At 50.3% G+C, this 17865-nt stretch overlaps 1 protein-coding gene across 1 annotated transcript; it reads left to right on the forward strand.

Annotated features, from left to right (window-relative positions):
* The first annotated feature begins 7187 nt into the window (after positions 1-7187).
* Positions 7188-9993, forward strand: LOC119391974 (uncharacterized). The gene is made up of 3 exons (XM_037659615.1): positions 7188-8118; positions 8599-9609; positions 9704-9993. Exons 1-3 carry the CDS (start codon positions 7188-7190, stop codon positions 9991-9993), a joined length of 2232 nt encoding a protein of 743 aa, XP_037515543.1.
* The last annotated feature ends 7872 nt before the right edge of the window (positions 9994-17865 follow it).

The raw sequence follows: 17865 nt of genomic DNA on the forward strand, positions 1-17865 counted from the left end.
CGTTGCAGGTGCTAATCGTGGAGGCCACGGTAATGAAGAATTGCTTTACTTTACCGCTCCCAGAGGGCAACGCCACCCCGCCGACCGGGAGAGTGGTAGTTATAAAAGGCGCGTTTGTAAAGCCTCCACAGTCTGTGACCGTGGCGCAGTGCAATAGAGAAAAAAAAAAGTGACCGTGGCGCAGTGGATAGCGTGCCCGGCATCTCTTGTTGCGGACCGAGCGGTCATGGGTTCGATGCCGGTTGATGGAACTTTTTTTCTTTGGCATCTGGTTGTGTAAATTTTTTCAACGTCATTTCCGTGACGGAAATACGTCACTGAAATCTTGATGGACCCCGGCATAAAACACTTTCGTGTTAAAAACGCGCGTCAGCGCTCCTCTGCGTGATCGGCATCGATGGACAACGCAAATATTTTGCGACGCAGGAGCAGCTCGAAGCACAAGGCGCCCCAAATGCTACACACACGGCCAGTACACCGGCGGCGTCGGTCTCGCGAGCGGTGTCGACAAGAGACGCGGCGGCGACGACGAATTACGACAGATTGCTGCAATACCTCGACGGTCTTTTCGCCGAGACGACGAACGTGCTAGCCGTGCGGCACCTGTTCACGAGCCGCGAACAACGGCCCGGCGAAACCTTCCTCGAATTTTGTCGCCGCCCTCAAGGAGAAAGCCCTCTCGTGCAAGTTTGGCGCCACTTACAACAATAGACTACGTGCCCAAATAATTCACGGTGACGCCAACGCACATGTACGGTTCAAACTTTTGTGTTATGGAAGCCCTTACGCTGCAAAAGGCAGAAGGCATTGGACGCGACTTGGAGGCGCTTAAAGGGCCCCTCACCAGGTTTGACAATTTTGAGCCAACGAGCGCAATGCATACACTCGGCGTTCACGATCACGTCTGCCAAAATTTGCAACGCTACGCGCCGCGGAAATGGGTCAAATTTCAAGGTGAACGCTGCTTGCCCTTCCTCTCGCGGGCGCGCGCTTTAGAGAATGAGGGAATGACGTACATGAGAAAATGGCCCTATGTAGATGGTAGTGCTGTGACGTCGCTCCTCTACGTAGACGACTGTGCTCTGACGTCGCCAAGAGTAGCACGTGACACTGTGATAATTATTTGACACGACATGTGTAGTTTGTGTAATTTGTTGCTTCAATAGATTAATAAAACTTGAGAGAAACAACGAGACACACAAAGAGAATCTGTGCGTCTTTTTCATTTTTTTTCGTGAATTGCAGCGAGATGCGGGGCTAATGTGCCTCCCTTTCCCATGCGTTCGTGTCCCCGCGGTTAGCGCATCGAGCAGACGCCAGCGCTGGAAACGAAAGCAATGTTCTGGCGCGTTCGAGCACTCATTATGCTCATTTATTCTACCGCGTCCAAGTAAACGTTAATGCGGCACTGGCTCATGATACCGCCACTCTCATGCCCGTAAAAATGTCTCAACTTTCATGCCCGTCCCCCAGAAACAGGCAGTACACCACAGAGAACGCCGACAAAACGCCCACGGCCGCTACATAAAAAAAAGGTAGCGGCCGTGCAACGCCGCTCGCGTGCTCGAGCGGACTCGCGCATGTCATGCGCACGTGACCATGCATGCGCATGACGTGTTCATGCGTATGTGGCAAGTGAAGAGGGCAGGGAAGGGATTTGGCTTGTTAAGGCTACACGGGGCGAGTGGCAAGGATTTGAAACTCGCCTCCTCGCATCATGGTTTCGCGCCGCTACAAATTATTGTTTTTCTCAGCTCGTAATTGAACCGATTTGAAAAATTCTTGCGGTATACTGCTCTTCATTCGGCACACAACAACTTCCAGCGTCTGACTAAAATTTGCTATGTGACCTGGTGAGGGGCCCTTTAACAAATTCAAGGCGGCGTACGGAGAAAATGAACTCGGCTCGCTCGCCTGTGCCGGCGCCAGCGTCCAGCGCGTCGCACATGGCTTCGTAGCAGCACAAGATGTCGGGTCGGCGGCTTCGCCGGCTCCTCATTCGTCTCAACTAATCTTGGTGGCGGCTTCCCCCCTGAACACCCCCCCTCCCCCAATTCGGGCAGCCGCATCCAAGATGGCTGCGCGGGCTCGACGGCCGGTGTACAAGACTGCGCTCGCTGAGAGCAAATACAACAGCTTGCACCCAAGCCTCAAGTCGGCCCTTGTTCTCGCTGCGGCAAGTTATGGCATTTGGCGACTTGAAGAAATTGTACGGCCAAAAACAGTTTGCCAATTTTGCCGTATCAAAGGGCATTTCGCGGCAGTCTGCCGTAAACGAAAAGCGTCAGTGGAGGAAATTACTCCCGTTCAAGACGCTGACTGCGCTTTCTTCGCAGATTCCTTCAGGTGTACTTCCAGGGTTCCAGCACGTGCCTGGCCGGGCCAAACGGCGGCAGCACATCGTGCCAGTGTCTGCCAAGCTGCGTCGGCTGCCTCTGGCGCTGCGGCAGCAGGACGCCAGCGAGCTGCGCCGGCTCCAGGACGACGACGTCATCGTCGATAGTCGCGGTCGACGGCTGCATTCAAGATTTAACGTCAGCATCCAGGTGTTGCCTGCGCAGGCAATTTACGGTGGCCCTGCTGTCCAGTACGACTCTCAATCTACTGAAGTGCAGCTTCAACTGCCTGCGACGCAGGGTCATCCGCTGGGACTTCAGAAGGAAAGTCCTGGGTATTCCTCCTCGCCTACAGTAAATGCACGAAATTTCAACACGGGGGAGGGAAGTGATGCGAATGGGTTTTCGGAGTCGGCTCACGGCAGCCGCAATCCGCCAAGTTCTTCTGGGAGAGATGGGGACGGGTCTTCGAAGTCGGCTCTCGATCGACAGCCACAACACGCAAGGTCTTCCTGCTGGGCCTGGGTCACGTCGCCCAGAGCGGTCGCGTAAGCCCCCAGCCAACTTGAAGGACTACATCAGACTAAAGGAGTCCGCGTCTTCTAGGTCTATACTACCTTAGAGATCCGCAGTATAGCCCCAGAGGTGTAGTGCGCGTGTGTGAATGTTAAGTGAATAGTGCAAGCTGGCACTTGTGTTTGGTGTTGGCGAAGTTAATTTTCTGTATCCTAGGATGTGTTTGTGTGCTCCTAGGACTGAACTTCTGTGTTACTGCAGGTTTAATCCCTGAATAGGAACTCGAATGCGAATTTTTCTTGTTGAGTGTTTGCAGATGTGCATCATAGTAATCATAACTTAATAGAACTTGTTGTTGGGCTAGTTGGTCACTTGTCATATTGAAGATATTCGGTGCGACTTGGCATTTATTTGAAAAAGACACTCACATTCACACACGCTTCCACTCAAGAACACACCGCACACACAGCGCTCATATGGCATGAGTACTGTTGCTCTTATATCATCTAAATGCAGGCTGGGCTGCCTTCTGCTTTAGCCAATTGTCCCCTGAAATGTCTAAAGTATTACAGGCATAAATAGTCAACATATTTGAAGGGTTGTTTAAAGAATGTATAAGGATGCAATTCCCCCCAGGGAGGGACGATGTGGAGTCACTGGAAAATTTCAGAGTACCGCGAAGGTAGGCTTAACGCGGGTAACATTGGGCGGAGGCGGCCATTTCCCTTCCAGACCGTCGGGCGCGTTGCTAGCGTGTTGAAAAGTGACCAATCTTTTCGCCTCCATGCCGTGTTACGCTCGGCAGAACTGTATGTGCGTGTGTTTCTTCAAGAGGATATCAGAAGTGATTTCGATTCATCGACAATTATGAATAGACTGCGCGGTAAGTGGTGTAACTAATGAAATGTGCGGCGAATATTGCCATGTGCTCGCGAACTCTCTTCGTGGCTTCACCGGTCTCTCTTCGTGTCACGGCCGGGTGTTTGCGTTAGGTCCGGAGCTGCAAACATAGTTGCATTAGCGTAGGGACTTCGTACGAGATGCCATTTACTTCGCCACTTGGTGAATATTGACTGTTTGCGCTAGCTTTGCAGTCGGTGTTCAGGTTCACTTCATAACGCACTCGAGAACATTATCGAACAACATCGAGAACATTCAACATTGCGTCCTTCGACTGATCGCTGACGCATACCTCGCATGCACACTATGCTTGCTGTTAAACTGGGTGGTATGTCTAATCGAAGTGGTGTGTGTGTATAAGGTAATTGGAAGTTGTGCGTGACGTACTTATGTATCGGTTCGGAATGCCAGCAGCCGAACACACTGGCGAATCGGCCTGCGGCAGGTAAGGTGCATCTTATTTTGCGAATACGTTGTCATTTAGTAAGACATACGTAGAAAATATGACACGAAAATGATTGACATCACTACCTAATTGTTTCATTTCCTGTTTTTTGTCTTAATATTCAAAACGTTGCAATGCATTTGCAAATATCTTGCTGTGTTCCGATAAACAGATTTTTTTTTGTTGACGTTGCCAGTGCGTAAACAGCTGGGGTTCGGCTTTCGCACTGCTTTTAATTTCATTTTAACGCGAAAGTGTTTTATGCCGGGGTCCACCAAGACTTCAGTGACGCATTTCCGTCACCGAAATGACCTCGAAAAAATGTACGCGATCAGATGGCAAAGAAAAAAAGGTACCGTCAACGGGCATCGAACCCACGACAGCTCGGTCCGGAACAACAGATGCCGGGCACGCTATCCACTACGCCACGGTCACAGACTCTGGAATCTTTACAAATGCGCCTTTTATATCTACCACTCTCCCGGTCGGCTGGGTGGTGTTGACCTCTGGGAGTGGTAAGGTAAAATAATTGGTCATTGCTGCGGCCTCCGCGACTAGCACCTGCAACGCGTTACGCGTCCGTCCCATTCGGTGCGTTTTCAATAGAAGCTGAATTTTGTCAATGCCTTAACACACCGCGATGTGGCGACCTTTTCCCAAGCGTAGTAAAAGCGTCGGCCTCGCTCATATCATCACTCTAATACAAACCAAAAATAGCTCTGCGACGCGCGCCTGCCTCACCTGGCTGTAACACCGCGTTCCACGCTGACGCGCTCGCCCCGAGAAAAATCAAGGCCGGGCTACCGAGGCGGCACGACGCGCTTTGCGTTTCCCTCTAGTCCGGCCGTGGTGTTCAATCACATTTTAACATGCCGCGGGATAGCGACGAAGTTCTGCGTCCAATATGCGACGCTTTCTGGCTATCACACCTCGTTCTGTGGCTACGTTTTCATCGTTACCTACTACAGCTACCACAAGGGTTTGTTTATTATTTAACATGGACGTTAGTCGTCGGGATGGAGATGTACCACCAATCATCAAAGTGGGTCCATACACGTTCAACGATGCCATTAGCTGCCAGACATCCATTGTGCAAACTCTCTTATATCAATGTACAGTAAGCATTCGGTTACTTCTGTAAGAGCATGCTTTACTTTCGTGTTATTCCGATTCCTATTGCCGCGAAGCGTCAGTTTTGTTCATGCCGATAGCCGCCTGCATGCGGCCTTATCATCTCGGATCGTGATGCGAGACGCGTCGCGATTATCTGGGATGAGCGTGGCCTCGCGCGATGGCGATGAGATAGGCCCATACTGCTGGCGAATGTACTAGCTGATTTTGGGGGCGTATGCCGAGCGTTCAATACAGCCTTAAAATAGAGCCCCGGTGATTACAGCGGGTATTCTGTTCCCCGACGGCTGCCGAGGACTTTGTTCGCCGCCGCTGAAGCCAAGGTGTGCATTTTGCTCTTATGGGCGCAAGTCCGCCTAATAAACGGATTCTCTTCTACATCACGAGCCTCCCAGTCTCCTGTCTTCGGGCTGCCGTCACGGCTACGTGACATCTGGTGGAAGTGCTGGGTATGCACAAGACCCATCCTGCAACAGCCACCACAGAGAACAAGGACACCGAAGACACGGATACTCGAAGCAGCCGCCGTCTCCAAAACTTGCCGCCTGAGCTGGGACTGCTACCGGACCCCACGCGACCCCGAAAAGAATCTTCCACACTCACCATGAGCAACCCGACGACATCCACTCCTGTCATTCTGCAACAGCCCCGCGTGCCTCCAACCTTCCATGGTTACCCTACTGAAGACCCGGAAGAATGGCTCGACCAATTCTAGAGGGTGGCTACCATCAACAGGTGGGATGAAGAAATGAAGTTGCGATATGTTTTCTTTTCCCTGGACGGCCCCGCTAAAACGTGGTACGAAAACCACGAGATCACACTGACTACCTAGGAATTATTTAGGCGTGATGTGCTGAGGACGTTCACCAGCATTATGCGAAAAGAAAGGGCCCAACTGCTGCTAGAATCAAGGACCCAACAACGTAACGAGACTGTGAACATGTACGTCGAAGAAATGAAACGCCTTTTTCGGCGAGCAGACGAAAACATGCCAGAAGACAAAATGGTCGGTTACCTAATGCGAGGAGTGAAAGAGTCGCTTTTCGCCGGCCTGATAAGAAATCCCCCCAAAACAATCGATGAATTCGCTCAAGAAGCGCGCACCATTGAGAGGACCCTGGATGCCCGGACTCGGCAATACAACCGTCCGCTTCAGCTCAATGCGCTCTACTCGGAACCAATGACCACCACTAACGACTTGCGGGAAGTTATTCGTGAAGTGGTTCGAGAGGAACTACGCCGACTGCTGCCGTCTGCCTCACAGCCCCCCCCCAAGCAGCATCTCTCTTGGACGTAGTGCGCGAAGAAGTCCAGCAGGCGCTTGGCTCTGCGTCAGCGACGACTGGAACAGAGGCCGAAGCCATGACATACGCCGATGCAGTGCACAGCAGCCCGCTTCGACGAGACGCGCCCAGCCCCCCGCGACGGGTACCAGCAGCCCCAAACCGCCACCCTCTGTTCCCCGCCCACCCCACATACGAGCGACGCCCGAGCCTAAGAAAATGCGACGCCTGGAGAACTCCCGACGACCGTCCACTCTGCTTCCACTGCGGTGAGGCCGGCCACATCCTTCGACACTGCCCCTACAGGCGAATGGGACTGCATGGCTTCTCCTCTGGGGCACCGCGACCACGCCCTGGGCAGCGACCTCCGGCAATCGAAGATTACTTGCGCCATACGGAGTACTTGTCCAGCCGTTCGCCATCCCCTTCATCCCCCCGCTTCGAGTCCCCTGGCCGCAGCCCCACCACGGCCACGCGAGGGAGGTCCCCAAGCCCCCGTAGGGGAAACTGAAACCAGCAACCTTTGGAGGCGAGGTTGCTTCAGGACGAAAAGCCAAAGACCTTCCACCGGCGACCATGCACGACGACGACACCACCTCATGTACGACGACGACGATGGCGCGACAACGCCGGGACATAAGTGAATCGCCGATAAAAACGGAAGCGGCAAGGCACAACAATAGTCAAAGTATCCGACGAAGTCGTGACCCGAACCCAAAACCAACGCGCAACTCCAGCCCACGTGTCACCGGCCTTCAAGTATCCATCGACGGCCACACGGTAACTGCCTTGATAGACACAGGCGCCGACTACTCAGTCATCAGTGGGTCATTAGCAGCGAAATTGAAGAAGGTAAAGACGACTTGGGACGGACCACAGATCCGCACAGCGGGAGGCCACATCCTCACCCCATCGGGACAATGTACTTCAAGAGTGACATTTGACGGACACACATACCTTATGACTTTCTTGCTGCTGCCGCAGTGCTCCCGTGACGTGATCCTCGGCATGGACTTCTTGACTCAAAACAGAGCGGTTATCGATCTGTGGTCTAGGTCCATCACACTTTTCTCGGATGAGGCTGTAAATTCGTCCTCGCGTCTGCACAATCGTACGGCCCTCCGTGTGCTCGAGGATGACGCGAGCATCCCGCCCCGATCAACTGCTCTAGTCACCGTAACCGCTGCCACTGCCGAAAACGCCCATGGCATCGTCGAAGGTAACATACAGCTTTTGCTGGACCGAGATGTTGCAATCGCAAGAGGAATTGCGGATTTGCGCAATGGATACAGCTCAGTGCTGCTAACGAATTTCAGCCAAGAGCACCGTCGCCTATCCAAAGGCACGACCATTGCCTTCCTCGAAGAAATTGTCGAAGCGAGCGACGCCCTCGTCCTTTCAGACCCGGCATCCACGACCCCACAGATCCAAAACTCGGTGCCGACATTCGACATCAACCCTTCCCTGCCCCAGCACAAGCAGCAACTGCTCCAGAACCTTCTTCAAAGTTACGACGACTGCTTCGCTAGCTCTTCACAGGTCCGACCAACTTCTGTTGCAAAACACCGAATAATAACCCAAGAAGACACCCGCCCTCTCCACCAAAGTCCTTATCGTGTGTCGGCACGTGAACGCCAAGCCATCCGAGAGCAAGTTGAGGAAATGTTACACGACGATGTTATTCAGCCATCTAAAAGCCCATGGGCAGCACCGGTCGTTCTTGTCAAAAAGAAAGACGGAAGCCTCCGGTTTTGCGTCGATTACCGACGATTAAACAGCGTCACCAAGAAGGACGTCTACCCCTTACCCCGGATCGACGATACTTTAGACCGTCTGAGCAACGCAAAGTACTTCTCGTCCATGGATCTGAAAACAGGGTATTGGCAAATCTAAGTTGATGAAAGAGATCGAGAGAAGACCGCCTTCGTCACGCCGGATGGGCTGTATGAGTTCAAAGTGATGCCATTTGGAATTTGTTCCGCTCCAGCAACCTTCCAGCGTCTAATGGACACAGTACTGGCAGGCCTCAAGTGGCAAATATGTGTGGTGTACCTGGATGATGTTGTCGTCTTCGCCGCTAACTTCAGCGATCACCTCAAAAGGCTTCGGACTGTATTGGAGGCAATCAAGTCATCAGGGTTGAGGCTGAAGCCAGAAAAATGTCATTTCGCCTACGAAGAGCTGCATTTTCTTGGCCACATTATAAGCAGAAATGGGGTACGACCCGATCCGCAGAAAACAACCGCTATCGCACAGTTTCCCCAGCCGGACGACAAGAGAGCGGTGCGCAGATTCTTAGGGCTGTGCGCGTATTACCGGCGGTTCGTTAAGAACTTCTCGCACATTGCGGAACCTTTGACACAGCTCACAAAATCAGACGTGCCCTTCAAATGGGAAGCTGCGCAACGCGACGCATTCAAGGAACTTCAGCAGCGTTTGCAGTCACCGCCGGTGCTGGGTCACCTTGATGAAAATGCCGAAACTGAGATACATACGGACGCCAGCAGCATTGGCTTAGGCGCCATCCTCGTCCAGAAGCAGGAAGGCTGCGAGCGAGTTATAGCGTATGCAAGCCGGTCATTGTCAAAGTCGGAAGCGAACTATTCCACGTCTGAGAAGGAGTGTCTTGCAATAGTATGGGCCACGTCAAAATTCCGCCCATACTTGTATGGAAGACCCTTCAAGGTTGTAACTGATCATCACGCGTTGTGCTGGTTGGCCAATCTAAAAGACCCTTCCGGCCGCCTCGCTCGATGGAGCCTACGGCTGCAGGAATTTGACGTCAAAGTGGTCTACACTTCTGGCCGTAGGCACTCCGACGCAGACTGCCTGTCAAGAGCCCCCGTCGGTGCACCCCGAAACGACGATGATGACGATGCCTTTCTTGGGCCCATCAGCAGCAGCACATTTGCGCAACAGCAGCGCTCAGATCCGACCCTACAACAGCTGATCAAGTACATCGAAGGCAAGGCGTCCATGCCCCCTGCGCCGTTCAAACGTGGCTTATCTTCCTTCTTTATGAAAAACGGGATGGTCGTCAAAAAGAACTTCGCACCGAATAAGGTAGCTTACCTCCTTGTCGTTCCAAGCAGCCTCCGAGAAGAAATTCTGCAAGCGTTACATGATGAACCCACTGCTGGTCACCTCGGTTTTACACGTACACTCCGCAGAATCCAGGACAGGTATTACTGGCCCCGTCTCTCAGCAGATGTTGCGCGATACGTCAAGAGTTGCCGTGAATGTCAGCGCCGGAAAAGACCTCCAACAAGACCAGCTGGACTTCTACAGCCAATCCAACCACCATCGAGACCATTCCAGCAGATTGGTATGGACCTGCTTGGACCCTTCCCCACGTCAACCTCCGGTATCAAGTGGATTATAGTGGCTACCGATTACCTTACCCGATACGCTGAAGCAAAGCCTCTACCGAACGGCACAGCAGTAGAAGTCGCCGAATTTTTTGTCGAATCAATTCTCCTCCGGCACGGCACACCTGAAGTACTAATAACAGACAGGGGAACGGCGTTTACGGCGGATCTCACGCAGGCCATCCTACATTACAGTCATACAGATCATCGAAGGACTACGGCGTACCATCCGCAGACAAACGGCCTCACAGAACGCCTGAACAAGACCATTGCAGACATGCTCGCGATGTACGTGGACACAGAGCACAAGACCTGGGACTTAATACTACCGTACGTGGTCTTCGCCTACAACACCGCGGTGCAGGAGACCACCAAAATGACACCCTTTGAGCTTGTCCATGGAAGGGACGCCACTACTACTCTGGACGCCATGCTGCCAAATGTCACCGACGAAAACAACCTAGATGTAGCCGCATACCTTCAGCGCGCGGAAGAAGCCCGGCAGCTTGCGCGGCTACGCATAAAAGATCAGCAGCGCACCGACGCCCGCCGCTACAACCTCCGAAGGCGCGAGGTAAAATACAAGCCAGGCGACAGAGTTTGGGTTTGGACTCCCGTTCGACGCCGCGGGTTAAGTGAAAAACTCCTGCGCCGTTATTTCGGCCCGTACAAGGTCATCCGCCAACTTGGCGAACTCGACTACGAGGTAGTCCCTGATGGGGCTAGCGCATCCCAGCGACGCCGCTCCCGACCAGAAGTGGTGCATGTCGCCCGCCTAAAGCCTCACCATGCGCGCTAAAGGACGCTTTCTGTTTGCATTTCTAGTTTCTTTATTGTGTGTATGGTCTGTGCTTATTTCCCTATTTGCCTTTGTACCTGCTGTTTCGTTGTTTTTTTTAGCATCGGGTCGATGCTTCTTTGAAGGGGGAGTAATGCCGCGAAGCGTCAGTTTTGTGCATGCCGATAGCCGCCTGCATGCGGCCTTATCATCTCGGATCGTGATGCGAGACGCGTCGCGATTATCTGGGATGAGCGTGGCCTCGCGCGCTGGCGATGAGATAGGCCCATACTGCTGGCGAATGTACTAGCTGATTTTGGGGGCGTATCCCGAGCGTTCAATACAGCCTTAAAATAGAGCCCCGGTGATTACAGCGGGTATTCTGTTCCCCGACGGCTGCCGAGGACTTTGTTCGCCGCCGCTGAAGCCAAGGTGTGCATTTTGCTCTTATGGGCGCAAGTCCGCCTAATAAACGGATTCTCTTCTACATCACGAGCCTCCCAGTCTCCTGTCTTCGGGCTGCCGTCACGGCTACGTGACACTATGACGGAGGGATCAAGCATGTTTTTTTTTTGTGATGCACTCTTATTAAAACTTCCTCGCCATAGTGCTTTATGTTCTTTTGATCAGAAATAGCACATACCGGAAATTTTTAAAATGAATGCTACAGCAACACAGTATGTATATATATACCTAGGGCTCGCATGAAATCGATCCCTGAATGCGTGCAATCTGCCATTTTCTTTTCTTTTTTTTTGTTTTGCTGCGACCATTTCTCACCCACTAAACAGTATTGCGAGGATACGCTCGGTGTAATGCAGCATTAGCAAAATATTTTTTTTCAAAAAAAAATTTTAAATGCGCTTAATACCATTGCCTTATACCAAGTTTATTAACATAGTTCCACGCTTCTGTTTTGCGCAATGGCAAATGATCATGCCACAATTGCCTTCAAGGTATACCAGTACTTCAATAAATCTTCGATTCCGCTCTGGTGCGTGACACCTCGAAATGCACGCACAATTTGTTCAACAGATCGAGATATAAACAGCCCAGCAAATAGAAACGTATGTAGTTTTCAATATTGCTGAACATGGCAAACAGAACAGGCGAAGTATCCCGTCGCATGAGAGCTTTTCCAGCAGTTTCCAGCCATCTATGCAGCCATGTAGAACGACGCTCTTTGGCGTTAATTTTTCCCACACGGAATATAAAAATAAACGAGATTGACAGAGTAGCTCACCAGCTACGTTGTGTTGCTGGTGAGCTGCTCGCTGGCATCTGCATGAAGCGTTTAAAGAAAGCGATGAAGTACTTCTGGCGACCGTGGTACTGCTAAATGTCGGGCCACGCTCTGCGTTCAACGCGCCTGCACCCAAAGCGCTTGGAAGGGTATGGCGGCGAGAGGTCACGTCATGCGAGTTAGCCAATCGCGTCGGCGGCGGCGCGTGGAAAACAGATGCGATACCCTGAAAATTTTCCAGTGACTCTAGGAAGATGTTGTGTTGTGCGAACCCTGGAGACATGCGAAAACACCTGTGCGGTAAGGATCTCTGTTCATGCCACTGGTGGAGCAGCCTCCCCCATGCCTCTTTGCTACCACAAAGCCGGCGTGGCCGTGGTGGTCATGTGACCCGTGCCTCGCTGACCAATAGCCTTCTTCACCTTCCCTAAAACCACCTGCAATAAACGTGGGAGAGCAGTCTCGCCGAAGCTTGGTCTACGAGTCGTCACTCTACTCGCCCTCCCGTCGCTCGGCCTCTCCGTCGGCCTGCCCCGGGTTACGCCGCGCTCCTGCTCTACACAACAGTCGGATTGTTGTTACTCGCTTCGGTAGCTTGAACTAGCCGGCCCACGGCACCGGTAATGCATTGTGAAGCAGGTGTGACAAAAAACAGGTGTGACGAAAACGTGATGGAAACAGCTTCGAGGCGTATTTCAGGTGCGTCCTCTAGAAACATCTTAAGAACTGCAGCCTCAGAGTAGGTGACACCCTCTACCATATTTGCAGAAAATTGTGGTTGTGTAATGTGGGGTGTTCGCTAACAGAACCGTTTCGGAAGTGGCAGTGATTAAAAAAGAAGCGTTATGATGTGTACATAGTAAACAGCTTAATTTTGTTCTCAACTAAAAGATACACTTCATACGCCAGATTAACAAGAGCCATCAAGTTACCACGGCAACACCGTGCAGCTACAGGTAATTCTGGACGCTTTGTTGCACAGTTAAAAAAATGCATTTGTACAGGCTGGCACCGTGGTCTTACAGTGCCAATTTGTGAGTTCCTGGACTCACAGCAGAGGACATTTCACAGCACAAGAAACCAGAGATGGAAATATTCGATCTAGAAATTTCGTCCTCTTTACCTGCTAAAGCAAGATGCAAAGAAGAGTAATGGAACATTATCTATACTACGGCGGCCACCACATTACTTCTGATAAAAAGAAATAATCATTATGCTACAGTTTTTGATAGAGCAGAACTTCAAGATGACGTTTGTGCGACATAGGGCCAATAGCGTGGCTTGTCTAATGCGGTTAAGGAAAAGGATTTCATTTACGCCTTCAAAGCAAGGCAGATCAACACAAATACAGAAACAATGTGGCACTGCGTCGCCGCATATGTCCTATTGTACTGTTCCTGTCATATCTTTTTTTCATGCCATTCAAGCCGCAGCTTTTCAACCACTTGAGGGACACATCGCCAGCACATGTTCCTACTTCACATGTCTACCAAGGTTATAGGAAGATGTTCTCTAAAGGCGAAAGCACTCCAGGGTAATAAGGGTAAATCAGTAAGAAGAAATATTCCTTTTCATTTCAAAGTGTAACATAGCTTAAATAGCTATGCTACGGGTTCCATTTTTACAGCACATTCTGAAATGTGTTGGTGCACATGAATTTTATGGCACAAGTGCACACATGAAATCGCAAGCATTATGTGCATAGGTATCATGTACCCTTATACCCTCTGAACACACACACACAGGCGAGCGTTGCAATGTTGCGTAGAACATAGAAGGTACATGTGATTGCAGCATTGCATTATGTCTACAAAATTTGTACTCTTTGGACAGTGCGAACAAGAGCGTAAGCTGCTGTGATGCAGCAAGCATTACGTGGCACCTCTTGTGAGCAAGTGACCTCTTTGTGAGCAACTTTATGCATACTACCATCCATTATTGTTCTACATCAGGATAATTTCCTAATTTTAGAGCAAGTCTCCAGAGCCTGCATTGTGGTGGTGCTTCACACTCGCATGCTGGGTATACGTGAACGCCACACTTGCATGTTATCTGTCACAACTAAACCTGCGAGAAATTTCAATTTACCAGTCATTCAATAGTGACACTGCATCGGGCTCATAGTTGTCGGGGCTTGAAGGCCCCTCAAAGTGGTGGCAGCAGTCAGTCATTTCTTTGCTCTATGGTCCAGACAACATGATATGTTAAAAGCATCCCAATGGACCCAGCAATAGACTTTAACGGCACTTACAGTAAAAATATCTGTGTGGCGGGGTATGGGCAACTTGGAAGCGTATTGTACCATTCATGAGAAAAAGAATAAAACAAACAGAAAAGCTTCTTTTTATGATACTAACATCCTAACGTCTGTGCAGTGAAAGAAACACGGTTGTTCCCTCAGTCATAGGAATCGGAATAACACGAAAGTAAAGCGTGCCCTTACAGAAGTAACTGAATGCTTACTGTACATTCATATAAGAGAGTTCGCACAATGTATATTTATGTCTGGCAGCTAATGGCGCCGTTTAACGTGTATGCACCCACTTTGATGATTGGTGGTACATCTCCATCCCGACGACTAACGTCCATGCTAAATGAATAAACAAACCCTTCTGGTAGCTGTAGTAGTTAACGGTGAAAGCGTAATCGGAGAACGAGGTGTGATAGCCAGAAGAGCGTCGCATATTGGACACAGAGCTTGTTCGCCATCCCGCGGCATGTTAAAATGTGATTAAGCACCACGGCCGGACTAGAGGGAAACGCAAAGCGCGTCGTGTCGCCCCGGTAGCCCGGCCGCGATTTTTCTCGTGGCGAGCGCGTGAGTGGGGAACGCGGTGTTACAGCTAGGTGAGGCAGGCGCGCGTCGCAGAGCTATTTTTGGTTTGTTTTAGCTTGATGCTGAGCGAGGCCGACGCTTTTACGACACTTGGGGCAAAGGTCGCCACCTTGCGGTGTTAAGACACTGAAAAAATTCAACTTCTATTGAAAACGCGCCGAATGGGACGGACGCGTAACGCGTTGCAGGTGCCAGTCGCGGAGTCCACAGCAATGACGAATTACTTTACCTTACCACTCCCAGAGGGCGAAACCACACCGCCGACCGGGAGAGTGGTAGATATAAAAGGCGCGTTTGTAAAGCCCCCAGAGCCTGTGACCGTGGCGCAGTGGATAGCGTGCCCGGCATCTGTTCTTGCGGACCTAGCGGTCGTGGGTTCGATGCCCGCTGACGGTGCCTTTTTTTCTTTGCCATCTGATTGTGTATATTTTTTCGACGTCATTTCCGTGACGGAAATACATCACTGAAGTCTTGGTGGACCCCGGCATAAAACACTTTCGTGTTAAAACTGCACTGATTTACACCATAAATATGCATGAAAGTTTATGCTGCTGCACATGCTGATACAAATTGAGTACAGATGTAATTGTTCGGTACGAACCAGTTTGTCGAACAGGGGCCGCATTCTGAGGCAATCACATTGGGGATGCCGCTTTCAGTGCTCATTTATTGGATGGTTGGGCAAAGGCGCACACTTAGTCGTTTCAATTATTGGACGTACGATATTGCATGTCACGCAAAGTGACACTGTCGCCATAATTGCTCCTCTCGAAATACTGCCCCAGCAGCGACCTCTGCATTGAAACACAAAATAATGTTGCAGAACTGCTACTGTATGCTAGTGTCATAAAATAGCCACATTAAACATTGTAAGACGCTATTCTAACAAGTCAATATATATAGAAGCACCACAGATGCCTGCACCATTTGTATAATCGGATACCATGTAGGGAGCTTAATTCTCAAACTACGTTGCAACGAATAGGCTCTTAGATGCTTTCTCGATGCATTAATTTCGCGGAGGTCACACTGCATTGTCTTGCATGTCCTGATCTTAACAGAAAAGCTTCAGTAAAGCTCCAATGTAAACATTACAAGATATTTCAACTGGCATCTGCAGTGTCTTTTTTTGAGAACTGGAACAAATGAATGTTTATTGGATCTTGAATACAAGTACAAGAAAGGTACGAACGCGAAAGGCGAGCAACGCCCGACAGGGGCCCCTGTACCCGCAACATATTAAACATCATGTTACATGGTATGATGATAGTTCATTGGCAGTGAACAGAATCCGCAATGTCGTTATACGCTTCACATACAGCACATTAGGTCCAAAGGACTTAAAGAGCATAATTCGACATAGTTATTGTGCTACTATTGACTCAATAAATAGATGGCGAAATAAGGAGGGCGGGGAATGCTGATAGGTTGCAAACAACTAAACAGAACAGATGCAAAACAAAAAGAGTTACAAGCATTAAAATGTAGTGTCGTGCATGTAGATTACCACAGTGCAGAGAAATGAAGCATACGGGCATGAAACTAGACGCATACACTTTATAAAAAGCCAAGAGAAAACAATAAAACGCAGTTTATATATATATATATATATATATATATATATATATATATATATATATATATATATATATATATATATATATATATGTGTGTATGTATATTAGCACGTGGTCGTGACGTCGACGAAGACAACAGTCAGCACATCCGAGATGAAACTGTTTATTTGGCCGAACTTGTGGCCGAGAAACTGAAAGTCAAACTACAGCAGTACACTGATGTCCGCCGCGGTGGTATAGAGGCCCGTGTACTTATATTTAGGTGCACGTTAAAGAACACCAGATGGTCGAAATTTCCGGAGCCCTCCACTACGGCGTCTCTCATATCATATCGTGGTTTTGGGACGTAAAACCCTAGTTATTATTATATTATTAGCAGTACACTAATAGCGGCGACCAGAGCGTCGACCGCCGATCAACTGACAAGCAGTCAAGCGCGTCGGCTTTTATACAGGCGCCATCAAACTTTCCAGCAATATCGCTGGTGGCTGCGTTATCTCTAGAAAAAGCTGGAACATTCGCGTGCGGGGCGCAATCTTAACAAAACGATCTACTACAATCACGAAGCTTCTCGAACAATACTTCGCGGACGGCGTCGAGTGTTGATAACCGTCCCTGCCGGTCAAACACGAATACATCAAAACAAGACAAGAAGTGGGCGTGGCATTGCCCCACTCTGAAAAAGCATCGTCCCGATGCTTCTGAACGAACATAGAAGAGAAAAAAACAAGTGTATACACGAATAAATTACAATAACAAAAGAAAAAAATAGAGTCACAAGGTTCGCTAACGCGCAAAAAACGGCTTAAGGCGCACGACATGGACGACTTCAGGTCGTGCGCGGCGTCGCTGGGAGTTCGTAATGCCGTCGGGGATGACCTCGTAGTCAAGAGCGCCGAGGCGTCGAAGAACCCGGTATGGCCCGAAGTATCGGCGAAGGAGTTTTTCGCTAAGCCCACGTCGGCGTATCGGTGTCCAGACCCAAACACGGTCGCCGGGATGGTATTCCACGAAGCATCGTCGAAGATTGTAGCGACGGCTGTCGGTGTGCTGCTGAGTCTTGATGCGCAGGCGGGCGAGCTGTCGAGCTTCTTCGGCACGTTTTAAGTAAGCGGCGGCATCGAGATTTTCTTCGTCGGTGACCTTGTGTAGCATGGCGTCGAGCGTCGTCGCCGGGCTCCTTCTGTAGACCAACATGTACGGCGTCATCTGCGTCGTTTCTTGGACGGCCGTGTTGTATGCGAAGGTCATCCCAGGTCTTGTGTTGGTCGTCGACATACATGGCCAACATGTCGGCGATGGTCTTGTTTAGCCGCTCGGTGAGGCCATTTGTCTGTGGGTGGTACGCTGTGGTCCGGCGGTGGCTTGTTTGGCTGTATCTCAGTAGTGCCTGAGTTAGGTCAGCAGTAAACACCGTACCTCTGTCGGTGATGAGGACCTCTGGGGCGCCAT

This window comes from Rhipicephalus sanguineus, chromosome 4 (assembly GCF_013339695.2).
Source record: "Rhipicephalus sanguineus isolate Rsan-2018 chromosome 4, BIME_Rsan_1.4, whole genome shotgun sequence".
In the NCBI taxonomy this organism is placed as follows: Eukaryota; Metazoa; Arthropoda; class Arachnida; order Ixodida; family Ixodidae; genus Rhipicephalus; species Rhipicephalus sanguineus.